This window comes from Felis catus, chromosome A2, assembly GCF_018350175.1.
Source record: "Felis catus isolate Fca126 chromosome A2, F.catus_Fca126_mat1.0, whole genome shotgun sequence".
In the NCBI taxonomy this organism is placed as follows: Eukaryota; Metazoa; Chordata; class Mammalia; order Carnivora; family Felidae; genus Felis; species Felis catus.
Window position 1 is genome coordinate 20985870 of NC_058369.1, and position 19522 is coordinate 21005391.

Here is a 19522-nt window from a genome sequence, read left to right on the forward strand (position 1 = left end):
TCCCATTTCATTACAGAATTGTCTAGGGGCACCTGGGTGGCTCAGTCAGTTAGGCGTCTGACTTTGGCTCAGGTCATGATCTTGCAGTTTGTGGGTTCAAGCCTGGCTCTCTGCTGTCAGCACAGAGTCCACTTCAGATCCTCTGTCCCTCTCTGCCCCTGCCCCTGCCCCACTCCCTCTTCCTCTCTGTCTCTCTCTCAAAAATAAATAAACATAAAAAAAAGAATTGTTTAATATTGTTTAACAAGTTTCACAATTTTCCATGTGGAAAGGACTTGTTAAACTTTGTTAATTTTACTTTAATTGCATTGAGATCAGGGAGTGTTATTTATAATATTTCTACTCTACAGAACTTGCTGGTGTTTTCTCTGTGACCTAATATATAGTCAGTTTTTTGCTGAATGTTCCATTTGCATGTGAGAAGAGGTGTATCCCTCTAGTTAGGGTATAAGAGTTTTTATATATACATATATGCCAGAAAATCTATCTTATTGATTATGTTATTTATGTCTTCTGTATCTTTACTTATTTTTCCCCACAGAGAGTAGTGTGTTACACTATCATTATTAATTGTGGCTTTTAGCATTAAAAAATGTCCTTGAGGACTGTGCCTGGGTGGCTCAGTCAGTTGAGCATCTGACTCTTGGTTTTGGCTCAAGTCATGATCTCACAGTTTGTGAGTTCTAGCTCCGTGTCATCAGGCTCCGTGCTGGCAGTGCAGAGCCTGCTTGAGATTCTCTCCCTGCCCCTCTCCTGCTTGCACACGTGCTCTCTCTCTCTCTCAAAATAAATAAATAAACTTAAAAAAAAAGTGTCCTTGATCAGGTAAAATGCTTTTTGATCAGAATTTTACTTTGTTTGATATCAGAATTGTAACCTGATTTTTTGTTATTTCCATTTTTCTGATACATTTTTTCCCAGCTCTCTGTTTTTAGCCTTTCTGAGTTAGTTGTTTTACATAGGTCTCTTGCTATTAGCATATAGTCAGATCTTACTTTGTGAGTGAGATTAAAAATCTTTTTCTTGTAATAAGTGAGTTAAGCACGTTCACATTTATTTATAGAGCTGGTATGTTTGATCTCAGTTCTGTATTTCCTCCTTTGCATGATGTATTTTCTTTGTTCTTTCACTTTTTAAATTTCTTTCGGTATTTGGGAATATTTTTGCCTTATTTTAGTGGTTTCTTTTGTATTAAACCTTTTATAGTGCCTCGAATCCCCTGCTTTCTTATTTAACTAGTTAATATCTGTTTTGTCAGGTTTCAATGGTATCCTTCGACTCCCTTCATGTTCCTTTGTAGCAATCTTGACTTTAATCTACTTTCCTCATTCCTTTCTCCTCCCATTTTTAGTTGCTTTTTTCTCCTTATTATTTAATATGATATTCTTCCACTCTCATACTTATCTTTGTTTTGTTTTTATTTTTAAAAATAAAATTGATTGATTGATCGATTGATTGTAGGCTCTTTGCCCAATGTGGGGCTCAAGCTCACAGCTTGCTCTATGGATTGAGACAGCCAGCAGCTCTTATCTCTGTTTTAGTCTTAAATCTACAATTAAGTGGATTAAGTGTATCAACCTTTTCTTCTGAAATTTCTCCCATCATCCAGTAGCGGAGGGTAAGGGGGGTGGGGGGTCAATCCTCTTTTTTATATCCTTCTAGGTTCTTGGCTGGGACTCTGTAATACAAGACAGGTTAGCAAAAGAAGAGCTTGCAAATTTGCATGTTTCCCTTAACATGGGAGCCTTCTTAAAGAAATGAAGACCTGAGGAGGTTAAACCTACACTAGGTTTGATGAAAAGTGGAAAGTTGTGGGGATAGTGGCAAGACAAAAAGATATGAGCTAAGCGTAGTAAACTGAGGAATACTTAGCAAGGCCTCTTCACTGGGATTCCACTTGGCATCACTCCATCTTGGAGCTAAGGATGTCCTGTGCTCTGGGTATAAGGAGGGCACTTCTTACATGAGGGTCTTATGACCTGCTTCCAGGGAAGGCCGTTTCTCAAACTGCTTCAGCTTAAAACATTCAAGATGCCAAGGTACCATATTTTGGTACCATATTTTGGGATAGTATGTCTTGAACATCACCAGTCTCTTGGTTGGATGAAGCTACTTTTCTAGTAGATTCCTCATAAAGGGTTCAAGGGTATAGTGTTCCTAGAGTTCTTGCATGTTTAAAACTTGACAAACAACTTGATTGGAATAAAGTTCTTGGTTCACACTTTTATTGCTTCAGTTTTTGGGTTTTGTTTTTAAATACTGCTCTTTTGTTGCCTTGCTTTGAATGTTGATTTTGAGAGACCCAGTGCCAGTCCTGCTCCCTTTCCCTTGAAAGTTGTTTGATTTTTTGGCTTGGAGGCCTTGGTGTTTTTTGTTTGTTTGTTTGTTTTTGTTTGTTTTTTCAACAATCTTTAAAGTCTAAGCATTTTACTAGTTTACATCTCAGAGTTGATCATTCTGGGTCAATTTTCCTTAGTACAAAATGGGCCTTTTAAGTACATAGATTGAGATATTCTTTATTTCTGGAAATTTCTCTTGGATTATAGTTTTAAATATTAGTTGTGTTCCTTTATCCAGTTTTTCTTTATCAGATTCCATTATATATCTCTATCTATCTATCTTGCTTTGCTTTTTTACCTATTTCTAATTTAACCACTTTCTGTCCCTTCTAGTTCTTTTTCTTTTTTTGCCTTATTTTAATTTTCTTGGTTATATTCCTTTCTTCAATGTATTTTATTATTTTTTTTACTTTATTCTTCCGTAGGCACCTCATAATTTTGCCTTCCTTCCAGAGATAATTTTGTTTCCTCCATCTTCTTGCTGTTTGCCCATTTCTGTGTTTTAGTTGTGAGTTTCGGATTCAAGGTATTTTTCATATGCCTACATACTTGTGTGAAGATATTTGGTTCAGTTTGAAGTGTTATGTTAGTTTTCCTTTGCTTTGTCTTTGTTTTTTCTTTGAGGGATAGGTGAGAATTTTCATCAGGTAAGTTGCTCTCTCTTTCAGTAGCTTTATGTAAATGTGGTTACTTTCACCTATTCAGTTCAGGGATTTAGGGTGATTTACAAGATTCCTAGTTCCAGGGCGCCCTCTTCTGTTAGGATAGCAAACTATTAAAAATTTTTTTTAAGTTTATTTTATTTTGAGAGAGAGAGAGAAAGTGGAGGAGGGGCAGAGAGAGAGGGAGAGAGAGAGAGAGAGAGAGAGAGATAGAGAGAGAGAGAGGAAGAGAGAATCCCAAGCAGGCTCTGCACAGTGCAGAGCCTGATGTGGGGCTGGAACCCACGAACTGTGAGATGGTGACCTGAGCCGAAGTTAAAACGCTTAACCGACTGAGTCACCCAGATGCCCCAGTTTGTTTGTTTTTTTAAGTCGATGTGTGTGTGTGTGTGTGTGTGTGTGTGTGTGTGTGTGTGTGTGTTGGAGAGAGGGCTTGTCCTCCAAGTTGTTTGTTCTCTCTTATCTTGCAAGACTCTAATTTTTTACTTTTGCTTCCTTTTCTATCACCCTTCAATCTCCAAAGTACTCCTCTTCTTGTCTTTTACCTTCCCCTTTATGTCATGATGCCTTTCAAAGAATGTTATCTTGGGGGCACCTGGGTGGTTTAGTTGGTTAAGCGTCTGACTCTCGATTTTGGCTCAGGTCACGACCTCAGGATTCGTGGGACCGAGCCCCATGTCAGGTTGTGCGCTGTCATTCGGGTTGTGCGCTGTCATTCGGGTTGTGCGCTGACAGCGCAGAGACTGCTTGTCTCTGCCCCTCTCCCCGCCTCAAAATAAATAAAGAAACTTTAAAAGAAAAATGTTACCTTGAATGCAAGCACAGAGGCCCCTTCCTCGTCCTAAGCACTCTGATTCTCCAGAACTCGGTCAGTGTTCTTGCAGTTGGGGTGGACTTTCTGTCTTGCTGGTAGAATCTTAGACCAAGCTCAGGGCTCCCACTGCTCCCCTCTTCTGCACAGTTTTTTTCAGACAGCCTTCGTTTTCCAGGCAGGCTGGCAGCGGGAGGGTGAGTAGTAGCTCACTGGGAACAGATGATTATTCTTCTAAAGATAACGTGAAGTTTGGGCATTTTCTTTATTCTGCTTATGCTAAAGGTGAGGGTTTAGGGAGTGTTATTTGTCCTTTTCTTTTTTCCCCCTTCTTTCCTTTTTTTTTTTTTTTTTTTTTTTAGAGCATGATGGGAAATTGGAATTGACGTAGCCACCATTACCTTGGTGGTCCAGAATTCCATTTCTTGAGTTTGTATCATTGGCAGTGTGTTTGGCTTTCATAACAAATATGCTGGGCTCGGATTGGCCTAGACAGTAGGAGAAGCCACTGTTTTGCCTGTAACTAGGAACTGGGTGCAGGATGTGCCAGCTTAGTGTGCCGGGGCTGTCTCCAGGGTGTGCTGGCTTCATCCCCAGGCGGGATGGCAGCAGCAGTTTCAGAAGCACAAAGTCCAGAGTCCACTGAGTCCTGCCGTAGATTGGATTCCCTTGAACCAGAGCCGGTTTGAGGGATTCTTATACAATTGATTTCTTGATGAAGTCCTCTCAGGAGACATCTCTAAGGGAGTGAAGGCCACAGGATGTAATGGAGGAAGCAGCTGGGCAGAGATGCGATTTTAGGAGAAGTACTGCCTCTGATCTCACAGGGAACTCTGGAGCATGAACAATACCCCAGAATTTGTCTTGAGGAAGATGGGACAAGGGGGCTTGATTTTACAGCTCGGCGTCAGTTGTTGATTATAACTGAGTCACATTCCCACTCCTAAGCCAATTAGCAGGTTGAGCTCCACCATGACCGGCTTAGACAGGTGAGATAACCCAGAGCTAACCCAGACTTGTCATCTTCCTCAAAGTTAAGTGAGAGAGGAGAGAGTTCTAGAGCAGCAGTCAGGTCCAATTAGGAGGAAGTGGATGTCAGGCAGGCAGCCATGTGTGTGGCAAGTGTCTCTCTTGTGCCAGGCACAGGGGCGCAGCAGTGAACGCACCCCATGAAGGGCCTGCCCTCCTGGGCTCTCAGTCTGGCCAGGAAGACACACAATAAGAAAATGAGGTGATTCAGGGTTTTGATAGGTACTGTGGAGACCAGGAAAGACAAGGGAACAGAGATATCATGGAGGGGCTCCTTTACATTAGATGGTCAGAGAAGGCCTTGCTGGGGTGGTAACATTTGAGTTGAGTCCTGGAAAAAGTAAGGGGAGAACAGGATGCTGACTGAGGGAACAACAGTGAATGAATGAAAGAAATGCCCTTAGGGGGTCAGGAGCATTAGGACTGGGGAGGCACGTTGGGGGCACAAATGAGGCTGCCCTCATCCAGAGGGGGCAAGGCTCGTCTTAGATAGAAACCCTAAGGGGGGAGCCTGGGCTGGTCAGGCAGAAGTAGGAGTGGGTCAACCAGGGTGTGGCCACCAGAGGAAACAGTGTATGCAAAGGCTATGAGGTGACAGCTCAGCGCTGCCTGTGGCTGGGGTGGGGTGACCAGAGAGGAGAACGAGGAAGGGCTGGAGCGCCTCTTGGAGCTCAGGAAGAGGTTTGGCTTTATCCTAGGATGTAGGGACCCAGGGACCCAGGGACCCAGGATGGATTTTTAGCAAGAGAAGGAGGGGCTTATACTTGAGTTTTGTGGGGAGTGGATTGGAATGGGCAGGGGTGAAAGTGAGGGGACCAGGCAGGGAGGGTGCCTTGTCGGGATGACATTGAGAAGTGAGAAGCAAAACAGGCAGACTTGAACTGATGTGATGGGGAAGAGGGGGTGGCATGAAAGAGGGAGGGGACAAGGGTGATGGAGGTTAGTGGCCGGGGGCCAGGTGGGAGGTGTGCTCATGAATCCGGAAGGGAAGCCCCAAACTCATGCCCACAGGTTAACGCTAGAGGAGAGTGGGCCCCAGCCAGTCCACAGCGTGGGGGTGACAGGGTATATGGAGCCCCCTGACGTCCCTGTCCCCCCCTCTCCATTGGCAGCGTTCTGGAGCACCTCAGCAATCTCTCCAGAGAAGTGAACCTGGACTATGAGCGCAGCATGAACAAAATCAACTTTGACCAGATTGTCTCCTCCAAGCCTGACATGTTCTCCTACGTGACCCTGCCTAAGAAGGAGGAGGAGAAGGTGCCCAGGCAAGGTGAGGGGCGTTGGACAAAGACCCCATGGCCACCCCCCTGGCCACAGCCCTCCTGCCCTCCCTTCACAGCACCCACTGTGCTTCTTCTCCAGCTGCCTGGAGGGCTAGGGTCGGGGTGGGGGTCAATGAAGACTCCTTTAAAAACCAGTGGTGTGAGCAGGGCTGAAGGAGCCAGGTAAATGTGTACTAGGACAGCCACTGTTGAGAAATGGATGAAAGGGCTCTGATGGTCTGACTGAGGAACATACCGCCCGCCCTTCCTCCAGTAGCAGGAGCAGGTGGCATTGCTACAGCCCCATTTGACTTGTGGCAGACTGAGTCTCAGAGTAGGACACTAGTTCCCCCAAGTCTTCCTTTCTTTGAGTTCCCTGATGCCCGTGAATTTCATTCCTGTGAAATGCCCAGGAAGCTGGGGCAGTGCATGGGCGGTGGGCACTTCAAGGGTCCTGGTGCCCACATCTCCTTCGCTTGGTGCTGGGTTATGTTGCAGCATGGGTGGGAGTGAAGGGGGAGATGGTCTGTGACTCTCCTGCACTTCAAAGGGGTCAGTGACCCAGAGGGGCCTGGAGAGGATTCATTTACTCGCCCAGAGTGGGCAGCTCATTGCGAAGCTGTAGGGCCACTCTGGAAGGTCTTGGGAAAAGAGGGGTTCTGGGGACGTGGGTGTCTCTTTGGGAGGAGACGGGAGTTGCATCTCTCCATCAACACCCCTGATGTTGTCCCAGGCCAATCTGACACTGGCCCTCTACCGCCATCCCTGCAGGGCTGGTGAGTGTTCCCGAGTACCCCTTCTGGGAGCAGAAAGAGGATTTTACCTTTGTGTCCCTGCTTACACGGCCGGAGGTTATCACGGCCCTCAGCAAGGTGCGGGCTGAGTGCAACAAGGTGACTGCCATGTCCCTGTTCCACTCAAACCTCTCCAAGTACAGCCGCCTGGAAGAGTTTGAGCAGATTCAGTCACAGACCTTCTCTCAGGTGCGTGGTCATCAAGGGCATAGAGGGCTGCACACAGGCCAGAGCCTTGGAGCTGACTGGCTAGTGGTGAGGCTGTGGGCTCTTGTTCTCTTTAAATTTTTTTTTTCAACATTTATTTATTTTTGGGACAGAGAGAGACAGAGCATGAACGGGGGAGGGGCAGAGAGAGAGGGAGACACAGAATCGGAAACAGGCTCCAGGCTCTGAGCCATCAGCCCAGAGCCTGACGCGGGGCTCGAACTCACGGACCGCGAGATCGTGACCTGGCTGAAGTCGGACGCTTAACCGACTGCGCCACCCAGGCGCCCCTCTTGTTCTCTTTAAAACCTAGACCTTGTGGGAGGATGGGGGGTGGTGCTCCCAGGAAGATGGCTCATCCCAGAGAAGAAAGGAAGCCCAAGGTAGTCACTTTCCAGCCAACCCTGGTGGCCTCTGAAGCAGACCCCTTGTGTTGGAAAGGAGAGCAGGAACCCCACATGCCCCCTGAGAATTGGGGTGTGAGGGAAGAAGGGTACAGGCTTGTGGGGGATCATCACCAGATGGTCCAGAGAAAAGCTCCCCTTCTCTGTTTCATTCTGTGTCTCTCTTTCTCTGCCCATTTCCTGTGTCTCAGTCTCTGTCTCTTTCTTAGCTGGAGGAAAAGTCCTGTTTCTGCCGTCCCCTTTCCCCTTCCCCCAGAGCATCCCTGGTCCCCAGGGTCACAGGAGGGTGCTGGTTGGTAGGGGTGGGGGGAAATCCTTCTGTGGTCATCTGGGTCCTGGGGCCGCCCCAGCACAGTGGTGCACGTAGCTGTGGGCAGCATGTTCCTGGGGCGGCCGCCTGATGCCACCCATGGCCACTCCAGGTGCAGATGTTCCTAAAGGACAGCTGGATCAGCACGCTCAAGGTGGCCATGCGTAGCAGCTTGCGTGACATGAGCAAGGGCTGGTATAACCTCTACGAAACCAACTGGGAGGTGTACCTCATGTCGAAGTTGCGCAAGCTGATGGAGCTGATCAAGTACATGCTGCAGGACACGCTGCGTTTCCTGGTGCAGGACTCACTGGCCAGCTTCTCGCAGTTCATCAGCGACGCTTGCTGCAGCGTGCTCGACTGCGCTGACGACATGGTCTGGGGCGAGGACTTCATCAACAGCCCCTACAGGTTGGGGGAGGTGCCTGGTGACCCCACCGCCACTCCTTGCTAGGCCCCAGGGGCTAGGCTGGTGCAGGGTGGGGGGAGGAGGGCAGCCAAGATGAGGGTGCCCAGCACTGCCAGGTCTCAGACGGCAAGGAGAGCCTGGCCCCTGCCCTGGTGGCCAGGGAATGTCCCACCAGCTCCGGCTTGCATGTCTCTGGTGACCTTCATCTTCTCAGTCGGCAGTTATTCTTTGAGTACTTGCCATGAACCAGGTGGGGTTCTAAGGGAATAAGAGACGTATGACTCCTACTCTCACGGGGGACAGACTGCAAACAAATGAATTAGTAGCTGGTCATGGCCGATCTTGGCAGGGGGTGTGACAGACCCTGGGTGGGGCAGGGGAATTTGCCAGGGTTCAGGGTCATCTGAATGAAGACCTGAGACTGTGAGGAAACTGGCTGCAGAGATGCTAAGGAGGGGCGCCGGTAGAGGGACCAGAGGCTCGGAGGGGGAGGAAGAACTCGGGGCGGTCGAGGAAGGAAAGGCTAGAGCTATGGCTGGAGCAAGGAGGGCCGGTCAGGATGGCGTGGGAGAAGTTGCAGTGGCAGGCCAGATCACAGAGCCTCCTTGGGTCATGGTCCGGGGCTAGATTTATTCTAAGTGTGGTTAGCGGCCACCAGAGGGGAGTTATAATCTGATTAAACGATGCTCTGGATTTGTGGGGACAAGTGAGGCAGAAGACAAATGAGACCAAGTCTCCTACCATTGTCTAGACGAGGGAGATGACAGAGGGGGCTGGGATCTGAGGGCAGCAGATTTGGGGCCATGCATGGGTGGCAGTGCTACAGGCCGGGCTGCAGGAGGATGTGCAGTGGGAGGAGGGGAGGGGAGGAGATGAGCTGACTCCTGGGGTCCGCAGCTAGCACTGAGCCCTGAGGGGAGCTGGCAGGAGTCAGGGGACACAGAATGTTTGAGATGCCCATTAAAGGTCCAGGAGGGTGGTCTAGAGTGAAGCAGGGAAGCCTGGCTGGGATCTAGGCTTGAGGGTTGCTGGTGTGTGGTGGGCATCTGAAGTTAAAGATGGTGGCCTCCCAGGGGGAGCACAGGGGCCACAAGGGCCCATAGTCTGGCCGACCTGCCCTGATGACCTCAGGACCGCATGGGGGGCCCTCCATCTCCCTGGTGCCAGCGGACCTCTGGGCAAGTGGCAGAAACGGCATAGGCTTTGGTAACTAAGTTACCAGTGTTTTTCTGGTAACAGGTTTCTGGGAGGAGGGAGGAGGCACTTCTCATGCATGGAGAAGCTTGAGAGCCATCATGCTGGCAGGAAGGGCAGAGGGCTGGGTCTGCTGCTTGCAGACCTCCTCAGGCCCCTGCCCACCGTCAGCCCAATCATTGTCCCACAGGCCCCGGAAGAATCCCCTATTCATTGTGGACCTGGTGCTGGATAGCTCAGGGGTGCACTATAGCACATCACTGGAGCAGTTCGAGACATCTCTGCTCAACCTCTTCGACAAGGGCATCCTGGCCACGCACACGGTGCCCCAGCTGGAGAAGGTACAGCTGTAGCTCGAGGCCAGGGCCCCTGCTGCCCTGGCTGCTAGCGGCTACTGAGCTGCAGGCTAACCGTATTACAGTGGTTCAGCTTTCGTACGGGCCTCCCACCTGGCCGGCAGTGTGCTCAGCCCTTTAATTCTTGAATGGCTCACTTACTCCTCACTACAAGCTGCCCTGAGAACCATTAGCATCTCCATTTTATTGTGAGACTTGGAGAGGTCTAGCATAAGGGCACAAAGCGCCTAAGTGTCAAACCTACTGTTCAAACCGGGCTCACTCACCCACCCCTGTCACAGCCGTTCTCGCCCAGATTCCACCCTCTTTATCCCACCCAGCTCCTGGCCTCTCTCTTCAGCTAAGATGTGGGTGCAGACTGACCTCCACAGGCAGGACCCCTTGTCAGAAGTCCCTACTCATCACCACACCTATGTACATCCCACTGCTCCGGGCCCAAGAGCTTCTGGAACTTCAGCCCCCTCTTGTCTCCCCTGCTGGTTAGCCAAAGCCATTGGTGACCTGGTGGCCCTGTCTGCTCCTTTCCTGGGCACTGGACCGAGTCAGGCCCAGGTAGAGGAAGACGCTACCCTTTGGTCGGGCTCATGAGGCTTCCAGCCCTGTATTAGTCCACAGCCCGCTCTCAGAGACACCACAGCAAACCCTTTCCCTGACCCCCACCACGCTGCCTGTGATTGGCTGCACTGCTGCCCATTCTGGCTTCGGGTCTCATCTCCAATCCCTCTGCCCACCTGCCTGCCCCATGGCTCACCCCCTGCCTTTGGCTCCACAGCTGGTGATGGAGGACATCTTTATCAGCGGCAACCCCCTGCTGGAGTCCGTGGGGCTCCACGAGCCACTGGTGGAGGAGCTGCGGGCCGTCATTGCCAATGCTGTGCGCAAGGCCATGATCCCACTGCAGGCCTATGCCAGGGAATACCAAAAATATCTGGAGCTGAATAACAATGACATTACCACCTTCCTCAAGTACGTGTATGCATCTGAGGGTGTCTGTGTGTCGGTATGACACCGGGCCACCCACTTACCACCCTCTGCCCCTCGTGTGTGCCCACTGTCCACAGGGCCTACCAGACACAGTGCCCATCAGCCGAGGAGGTACGGGAAGTGGTGCTTACCCACCTGCGGGAGAAAGAGATCCTGGACAGCTCGCTGCCCAGCAGTATCGTCATTGGGCCCTTCTACGTCAACGTTGACAATGTCAAGCAGAGCCTGTCCAAGAAGCGCAAGGCCTTGGCCACTTCCATGTTGGACATCCTGGCCAAGAACCTGCACAAGGAGGTGGACAATGTAAGTGCCCAGCCACCTGGCCCTGGTGACTGCAACAGCACATGCACTCTTGCATACAGGGTGAGCTCCCAGGAACAAGGTGTCCCTAGGCAGGGCCAGGGTGTCTGCAGATGCCCAGGCTGATGGGAGGATCTGGAAGTCACCCTGCCTTGACCCTGTCTGTGGGGAGGCATCCCATATGGAAGGTCTCAGGGAATGGGTACTGTTAGCTCTCTCCATAGACCTGGAAAGACCTGGGAACCCCTCCCAAAGACGGGCCATTTCAGGGAACTGAGGGCATGCAAGTGCAGGCCTCAGGAGTCCCATGCATGTGTTCACTGGACACAGGAGGCTGGGGTGGGGGGGGACCTTGGCTCCCCAGCGAGTCAGCTGCAGGGTATGGCGGGGTGGCGGCAGTTACCTGTTGGGAGACACGGGGGTCCAGGAAGGAGGAGCAGGCCCCAGGAATGGCCAGGGAGGGTGCATGGCCTCCCTAGCCACTCCTCTCACCACCAGGTCTGTGAGGAGTTTCGCAGCATCAGCCGCAAGATCTATGAGAAGCCCAACAGCATCGAGGAGCTAGCTGAGCTTCGCGAGTGGATGAAGGGCATCCCTGAGAAGCTGGTGGGGCTAGAGGTGAGGCGGGTGTAGGAGGGACCAGAGGCTGGTGTCTGGGGGCTCAGAGATCAGGAGCCAGGAGGCCAGAGGTGAGGTAGACCCAGAAGATGGAGGTTTGGAGGGTTATGAGGCTGGATGCATGGTGGACATTCAGAGCCATGCTGTCTGGGAGGCCAGACAGAAGGTATGGGTTGGGGGCTGGGTTGGGGCTCCCCAACTCCAGGCCTCGCCTCTCTGGAAGAGAGCAGCCTTTCTTTAGCACTTGACCACTTTGGGGTCCCACACACGCAGTTCTCATTACCACCTGTCCATGCAGGAGCGGATTGTGAAGGTCATGGACGACTACCAGGTCATGGATGAATTCCTTTACAACCTCAGCACAGAAGACTTCAATGACAAGTGAGTGGGAGCTTCGCTCCCATCCCAGAGGGTAGGGAAAGAGGTGCCGAGACGCATGGCTCTCAAATATCCCTGAAGCCACAGGCTGTGTGGTTATACCAGAAATGCCTGCCAAGTTGTCAGAGACCATGGCTCCACATGGGCCAGGGCCAGGGCCAGGTGGCCAATGGGGCAGAAGGAAATCATTTGAGCCTCTTGGCCTAGGGACCCTGCTGCCCCCTCACCCTGTCTCCATTCTCTATACCATTGTCAGCCTGACACACACATGTTCACATGGGCCTAGGATCCCCTTGTTTGTGGTAGGGACCCTTTGGGATCCTTGGGAGCACTGAGTGAAGGCAAAGTCAGACCGGTGGTCAATCCCTGGGGAGGAGTGCTTGTCTCCACCCAACTCAAGAGCCTTGTGGGAGATGGCTTTAGGTTGGAGTTTTGCTCCCAGAAACCCCTTGTCTGCCCTGCCTCACAGACTGGGGGTGCCTTCAGAATGTCAGGGCCTGGGAAAGGTTGGCACTATCTCCTGGGAACCCTGCCAAGAGCCCCAAGCATCAACCCTCCAGGGCATCCTGGTACCCAGGGTGGGCTTCCCGCAAGGTCAGCATTGCTAGGCCAGATTTAGGCAGAATCCTCGAATCCTGCAGGGCCCCCACATCAGCCAGGCAAAGGGAATTGGTCTGATATGAAGGAAGTTAGCCTGGTGGCCCTGGTTGGTCACCAAGGAAATAGAGACTAAAGACTGTTGCTTTGTCTCATGGGAGGTAAGGCCCCTCCAGACCCTAGAATGTAAGAGGGAAACTCAGCATCGCCTCTCTCATTTCCAGCCCCATTCTCCCTCTTGCCCCATCACTGCACTGGGCACCTTGGACCTGCATCTCCCTGGATGCTGAGCATAGCTCCCAGGCCACAGTCACAGGGCAGGGACTGCCTCCCCTGCCAGGCAGGCCTGCCCCCAACCCTTATGGTGGCAATGGCTGCCTCCAGCTCACTTCTACTTCCTGGCTGCCTGGTCCCGGCTGGCTCCAGCGGCCGCCTGGATTCCCCCATTCTCCCCTTAACCCTGGGTGTCCCTGTCTGGCCTGGTCACCCTATGATTTCAGCTGTGACCTTCCCCCCATCTCCATCCCTGCACCATCCAGATGGGCTGCCAGCAACTGGCCTTCTAAGATCCTTGGGCAGATAGAGGTGGTGCAGCAGCAGCATATGGAAGACGAGGAGAAGTTCCGCAAAATCCAGATCATGGATCAGAACAACTTCCAGGAGAAGCTGGAAGGGCTGCAGGTGGGGCCAGTTGAGGGGTCTTCTAGGACTCGCTCCCCACCGCACATGTGCTCCGGGCCCAGGCCTGGCTTTATGTATGCAGGAGGGGCTATGGCAATGTTTGGTGGATGAACTGGTGGGTGGATGAAAGAACGGCTGAAAGAATGAACTGAAAGGCTGGATGGGTGCTTAGGCAGCAAGGTCCAGAAAATTCAAGGTTGCAAAGAGCCCCAGCTCTTCTGTTGTGTCCTCTGAGCCCCGGGCGGCAATGGGCACAGTGTTCAGGGTTCTGGGTCTCCCTCTGACCTTGCTGTGTTACCCTGGGGCGGTGAGCCTGCCTGTGATGGGCCAGGAAGCTGTTCACTCCAGGAGAAGAAAGTGCCCCCAGAACTGGGAAGTGTTGACACCTAGGAACTTCGGACCTCTGTGTGTGTGTGTTGGGGGGGACGCATGCACATGGTTGGGGCCCCAGAGGCCTCTGACCCCAGCTCCTCGGCCCACAGCTGGTGGTAGCAGGCTTCACCACACATGTGGAGATTGCACGAGCACACGAGATTGCCAACGAGGTGCGGCGGGTCAAAAAGCAGCTGAAGGATTGCCAGCAGCTGGCGATGCTGTACAACAACCGCGAGCGCATCTTCGGCTTGCCCATCACCAATGTAGGACTCCTGTGGCACTCCAGCCAGCAGCCCCCAGGGCTCAAGGAAGAGCCCACAGCGTCTGTGGCCGTATCTGAACCCAGCTGGGCCCTGGGTGGCAGGGCCCTGACATTTGGGGGGTGGGGCTGAGCAGGTTGCAGAGAGGGAATAGCTCAGCCCTGGCCCTCAGGGCGAGGGGACAGTTGGAACCAGGCAGGAGGTTTTGCTGAGCCACTCAGAGCCCAGAACCTGTGCGCATCAGGAAGAGGGGAGGCCAGGCCAGGGCTCATGGGGACAGGATCAGGGACAGCAGCTAGGAGTAAGGAGGGGGAGGGGACCTGGCCCAAGTTTGGACAGAGACCGGGAAGCACCCCAAGACAGCCTTGGTTCGTCTGCCCCTGTAGTACGACAAGCTCTCCAGGATGGTGAAGGAGTTCCAGCCCTTCCTGGATCTCTGGACCACAGCCTCTGACTGGCTGCGCTGGTCTGAGAGCTGGATGAATGACCCCCTGTCAGCCATCGACTCTGAGCAGCTGGAGAAGAATGTCATCGAGTCCTTTAAGACCATGCACAAGTGCGTGAAGCAGTTCAAGGACATCCCAGGTAGGCAGCCAAGCCGGCCTGTCCCCTCTTTCCCTGCCTGTGCTGGCTGTTTGTCACACCTTCCTGTTCTGCCTGGCAGCCTGCCAGGAAGTGGCCTTAGACATCAGGGCCCGCATCGAGGAGTTCAAGCCATACATCCCACTGATCCAGGGGCTACGCAACCCTGGCATGCGGAACCGGCACTGGGAGGTGCTGTCCAATGAGATCAACATTAATGTCAGGCCCAAGGCCAACCTGACCTTCGCCCGCTGCCTCGAGATGAACCTGCAGGACCACATCGAGAGCATCAGCAAGGTGGCAGAGGTGGCTGGCAAGGAATACGCCATTGAGCAGGTGGGTGGCCACCAGCAGGCCCTGCCTGAAGGCACAGGAGTTTGACAGTACTGGGCCCCATCCCTGGGGTCATTCACTAGGCTCAGGGGTTGAGGTGCATTCTATTTGGTGAGCAATCATGTACATAAAGTGCTTGGTGCGTTGTTATTACTCATTTACTCCTCTCGGATACTTCTTGGCCCAGGAAAGAGCTGATAACAGATGGGTAAATTAAGGCTCAGAAAGGTTCAGCACCTGTCCAGGGTGACATAGCCAGTAAGGGCTAGAACTGGGACCAGAACTTCTTAGTTTCCTCCCAATACATGCAGCACGTGTGTGCATACCAGCTGGCCTTAAATTCGGACTAGGGCCCACGGGGGATTTGTTAACCAGACAAGCAGAGAATATTTACCAGAGGGCCACGATCAAGGCTGGACAGAGCCTGCTCTTCCCTGCCCAGTGCTGGTCATGCGGCATGTGGGCCAGCTCCTTCCTGGGACCCAGCTTCGACTCGCCCCCCACCCCAGGCACTGGACAAGATGGAGAAGGAGTGGTCGACCATCCTGTTCAATGTGCTGCCCTACAAGGAGACAGAGACCTACATCCTCAAGAGCCCAGACGAGGCCTCACAGCTGCTTGATGACCACATTGTCATGACCCAGAGCATGTCCTTCTCACCCTACAAGAAGCCCTTCGAGCAGCGCATCAACTCCTGGGAGAACAAGTTGAAGCTGACCCAGGTGGGCTCTCCCTGTCCTCACTCACCCCTCCCAGCCCTCACAGAGGCAGCCCTTTATGGTGTCTGGGTGGGACTCGAAGCGGCAGAGTGCCTTGCCCAGGTTTGCCCTGCTCCTAGAGCTCTGACAGGCTTCTCTCATTCAGAGAAGAACAGCTAGTATGAGGCTGTCCATCTCTGAGGTTCGGCTGCCAGAGAAGGCAATTCAGGATGTGAGGGTAGGGCTAGTGTTTGGTCTGCTACTATGGCTGGGGAGAGGCTCGGGAGGCATCTGGTCTTGGCGCTAGCACCTTCAGTCTCAAAACTTTCTGGGCTGGATGCCACAAGGCCCTGAGGCTCCTCAGTGCCCTCTCTTCTCTGCCCTGAGCCTCCCATCTCCATTTCATTTGGAGCTGGCTCAGAGGGAGGGGGCACCGGGGACTGCCCCTCTCCGGGGCTCTCAAGGCCAAGGCAAGAGCTGTCTGCAGAGCCTTGGAGGACTGTCCTGGGGCTAGGCCTACTGGTATGATTCTTACAGTCCCTTCCCTGGGACCTTCCTGGGAGCTGTTCAGAAACCTCCAGTGAAGGCCAGGAGCCAAGTGAGGAGGTCTCATCCGTGTGCTCCTTGGATCACTCAGAGATGCCCAAGTTCGTCGGCATTGTCCCTGGGTCTCCCTGGGTCACACTGTCCCCTCCACCTGAAGTTTCATCCCTTCCTGCCGTCCCCTCCAAGGCTCAGCATCCGGCAGCCCTCACTGACTCCCCCACAACCACCTGTTATATGGCCCCTGGTAGCTCTTACAGAGCCCATCACACTTGCTGGGCCCTTGGTGATTCAGAGGCAGAGCTAGCTGTTTCATGGACCGTGGGCACCTCTAGTGCAGGGACCATATCCTGTTTCCCTCTGTTTCTCACATGGGTGTGGCACAGGCCCAGCACAGAATGGCTGAAACACACACATCTCTTGAGGAAAGGAATGAATGAATGAATGGAGGAATTTGCACTGATAGGAAAAGAGATAAATCCTTAAAGAAGGATTTGGAGGTAGAAGTAGAAAGTGGCTTGTTTTGAAGGTGTCTTACTCTTGGACTCCTGTTTCAGAGAGTATTTTATGGATCTCATGCTCAGGTCTCAAGACACCTCAGAGAATCCTGGGGTCATAAATCCAAAAATCCTTCTGGGAAAGGAGACTGGTCTGACATTCCATGTGTTGGACTCTTCCCTCTGTTACTTCAGGGTTTACTGGTGTGAGTGTGTTTCTCTCGTAGGGAAGAGAGAAAGCCCCCCTGTTGGAGGCTTGGGTGTCCTGTGGGGCACTTTGACTTTATCTGGAGGGGAGGGCCTCTGTGCAACCTTTGTTCCCTGAGGTCCCATGACTGGCAGTGTCATCTAGAGATTCACCTGTGGATGCTGGCTCTGGTGTCCAGTGGTCTGCTGAGCACTCTGGTGGGGTGAAATCTCTAGGTCATGGAGGACAGGACCCAACTGAGACCCCAGGCCCTGACAGTCCATGCCCTGTCCAGGAGGTGCTGGAGGAGTGGCTGAACTGTCAACGGTCCTGGCTCTACTTGGAGCCCATCTTCAACTCTGAGGACATCAATCGGCAGTTGCCTGTGGAGAGCAAGCGCTACCAGACAATGGAGCGGATCTGGAGGAAGATCATGAAGAATGCCTACGAGAACCGGGAGGCGAGCTCACATGGGGATAGGAGGGGGCAGCTGGGACCACTGAGGGCCCTGGTCACATTGTTGGGAGCCTCCTGGTCTCTTCTCTCCCTGAACAAGTAAGACTGAAGGACAAGTCCCAAGTCCTGTGTCTCCCTGATTGGACTCCCCAGTCTCAAGACATACTCCTCAGAAACACAACAGTTGGTTTTCTTCTTGCAGATTTGCAGTCTACATTAGCATTTTAAAGTCTCTGACAAGTCCTGCAACAAATCAAACTCCTTGGCTTTGTTTAACCCTAATGTTTTTGACTATAGACTTTTTTTCTGTGGATTGACAAGGGTGATGAATGTGGGCCCTGGCTCAGGGCCATTTTCCTGCCCTCTTTCCTTTCCAGTTCCTATTGGTGGTCTCTGGCCAGCATGCATGCCCTGTGAGCCCACCTTGTTGTGTCCCAGTTTGACCATGCTAACTTTTTTTTTTTTAATTTTTAAACATTTATTCATTTTTGAGAGATAGAGACAGAGTGTGAGCCAGGGAGGGCAGAGAGGAGACACAGAATCCAAAGCAGGCTCCAGGCTCTGAGCTGTCAGCACAGCGCCGGACATGGGGCTCTGACTCACAAACCACGAGACCATGACCTGAGCCGAAGTAGAACGCTTAACTGACTGAGCCACCCAGGTGCCCTCTGACCATGCTCGCTTCTACTTTCTCTCTGGCCCGGGCCATGCAGGTGATCAACGTGTGCTCTGACCAGAGGCTGCTGGACAGTCTGCGGGACTGCAACAAGCTGCTGGATATGGTGCAGAAGGGCCTCAGCGAGTACCTGGAGACCAAGCGGGGCGCCTTCCCCAGGTGGGCACCACCTGGCCCGCGTCCACTCAGGCAGTATCTGCCCACGAGGCTGGGGCACAGAGGCTGCCTAACCCGCTCCCTCACCCTGTTCCCCTGGCAGATTCTACTTCCTGTCAGATGACGAATTACTTGAGATTTTGTCCCAGACGAAGGACCCCACGGCCGTGCAGCCCCATCTGCGCAAGTGCTTTGAGAACATTGCCCGGGTGGGTAACTGGGCCTGGGGCTCAGGCCTTGGAGTTCTGGGGCACCTTCCCAAGGAGGACAGCTCTTCTCTGGCCCCAAATCCTTTTAGCAGGAAATGAGGTGACGAGTGCAATTCCTGGCCTTTGGAGACAGCTGGGGCCTGTGGGAGGAAGGGCAGCTCAGGGGAGTTCTGTCCCTCTAGTACACTGAGGTGCTGGCTGGGCCAAGAGACCCAGGAAGCCGGGGCTCCTGAATCACCTCATCTCATCTGTGTCTCCAAGGGAGGTCACACAAGCCTGTGCGAAAGGGGGACACACGGCACAGGCTCCGCCTCCTTCCCCAAGTGGGCTGGGCCGCAGCTGGGGACAAGGCAGGCCCATCCCGCACACATGCAGTTGAGGGAGTGGGTGGAGGGGGCAGGGCCAGCCCACCCGGCACACAGTGGGTAAGGCCTCTCTTGCCCCGCCCCTGCCCACAGCTGCTGTTCCAGGAGGACCTGGAGATCACACACATGTACTCAGCAGAGGGTGAAGAGGTAAAGCTGTCCTTCTGCATCTACCCATCCAGCAACGTGGAGGACTGGCTGCGGGAGGTGGAGCGCAGCATGAAGGCCAGCGTGCGGGACATCATCGAGAGGGCCATCAAGGCCTACCCCACAGTGAGCCGTGCCTCCCATGCCGACACAGCCTCTGTGCCCCCCTGCTCCGTCACGGGGCTGCCTGCCTGCCGGCCGGCCTCATCCTCAAGCTCTGCCTTGACCACTGCTGCTCGCAGGAGCAGGAGCCAGGGGCTCTCTGGGGGCAGGCAGTCCTTGAGGTTACTGGAGGAGGAGTCTGAAAACGCTCCCAAAATGAGACATGCCCCTGATAATAACCAACCACTGTGGTTGTGTTTCAGGCACTCACTGTGAGCCTGGCCTGGCTGGGGCCCTCCCCCATATTATCTCCCTCAGTCCACGGTCGGCAGCTCGCCTAGGTGTTAAGCCTTATCATATAGAGTCAGTTCAGAGCCGTTCTCTGCCCAAAGGCATGTGACTTGAAAGCGACAGTCAGGATCTGAACCCAGGACTGTGTGTTCCCTGAACCTAGGCTCCCACCCCTCAACTGCAAGGTCTCCTCTGCTGAGGAAATGATGACTCTGCCCAAATGACTCTGCCAGGAGGCCTAGAGCTTAATGGCTTCTCTGCTTCTGAGGCAGAATTAACTACTTGGGCCTAGAAGCACAGATGAAGTTGA

The 19522-nt window shown here is 52.9% G+C and overlaps 1 protein-coding gene across 1 annotated transcript in view; it reads left to right on the forward strand.

Moving 5' to 3' along the window:
• DNAH1 (dynein axonemal heavy chain 1) overlaps positions 1 to 19522 on the forward strand; it is a 76631-nt gene that overhangs the window by 19922 nt on the left and 37187 nt on the right. The window contains 17 exon segments of the mRNA XM_045051061.1: positions 5954 to 6111; positions 6875 to 7086; positions 7931 to 8229; positions 9612 to 9762; positions 10550 to 10743; positions 10839 to 11064; positions 11560 to 11679; positions 11978 to 12060; positions 13194 to 13335; positions 13818 to 13973; positions 14357 to 14555; positions 14635 to 14888; positions 15395 to 15607; positions 17106 to 17270; positions 17980 to 18101; positions 18202 to 18307; positions 18766 to 18945. Of these exon segments, the coding sequence (XP_044906996.1) occupies positions 5954 to 6111; positions 6875 to 7086; positions 7931 to 8229; positions 9612 to 9762; positions 10550 to 10743; positions 10839 to 11064; positions 11560 to 11679; positions 11978 to 12060; positions 13194 to 13335; positions 13818 to 13973; positions 14357 to 14555; positions 14635 to 14888; positions 15395 to 15607; positions 17106 to 17270; positions 17980 to 18101; positions 18202 to 18307; positions 18766 to 18945 (2980 nt within the window).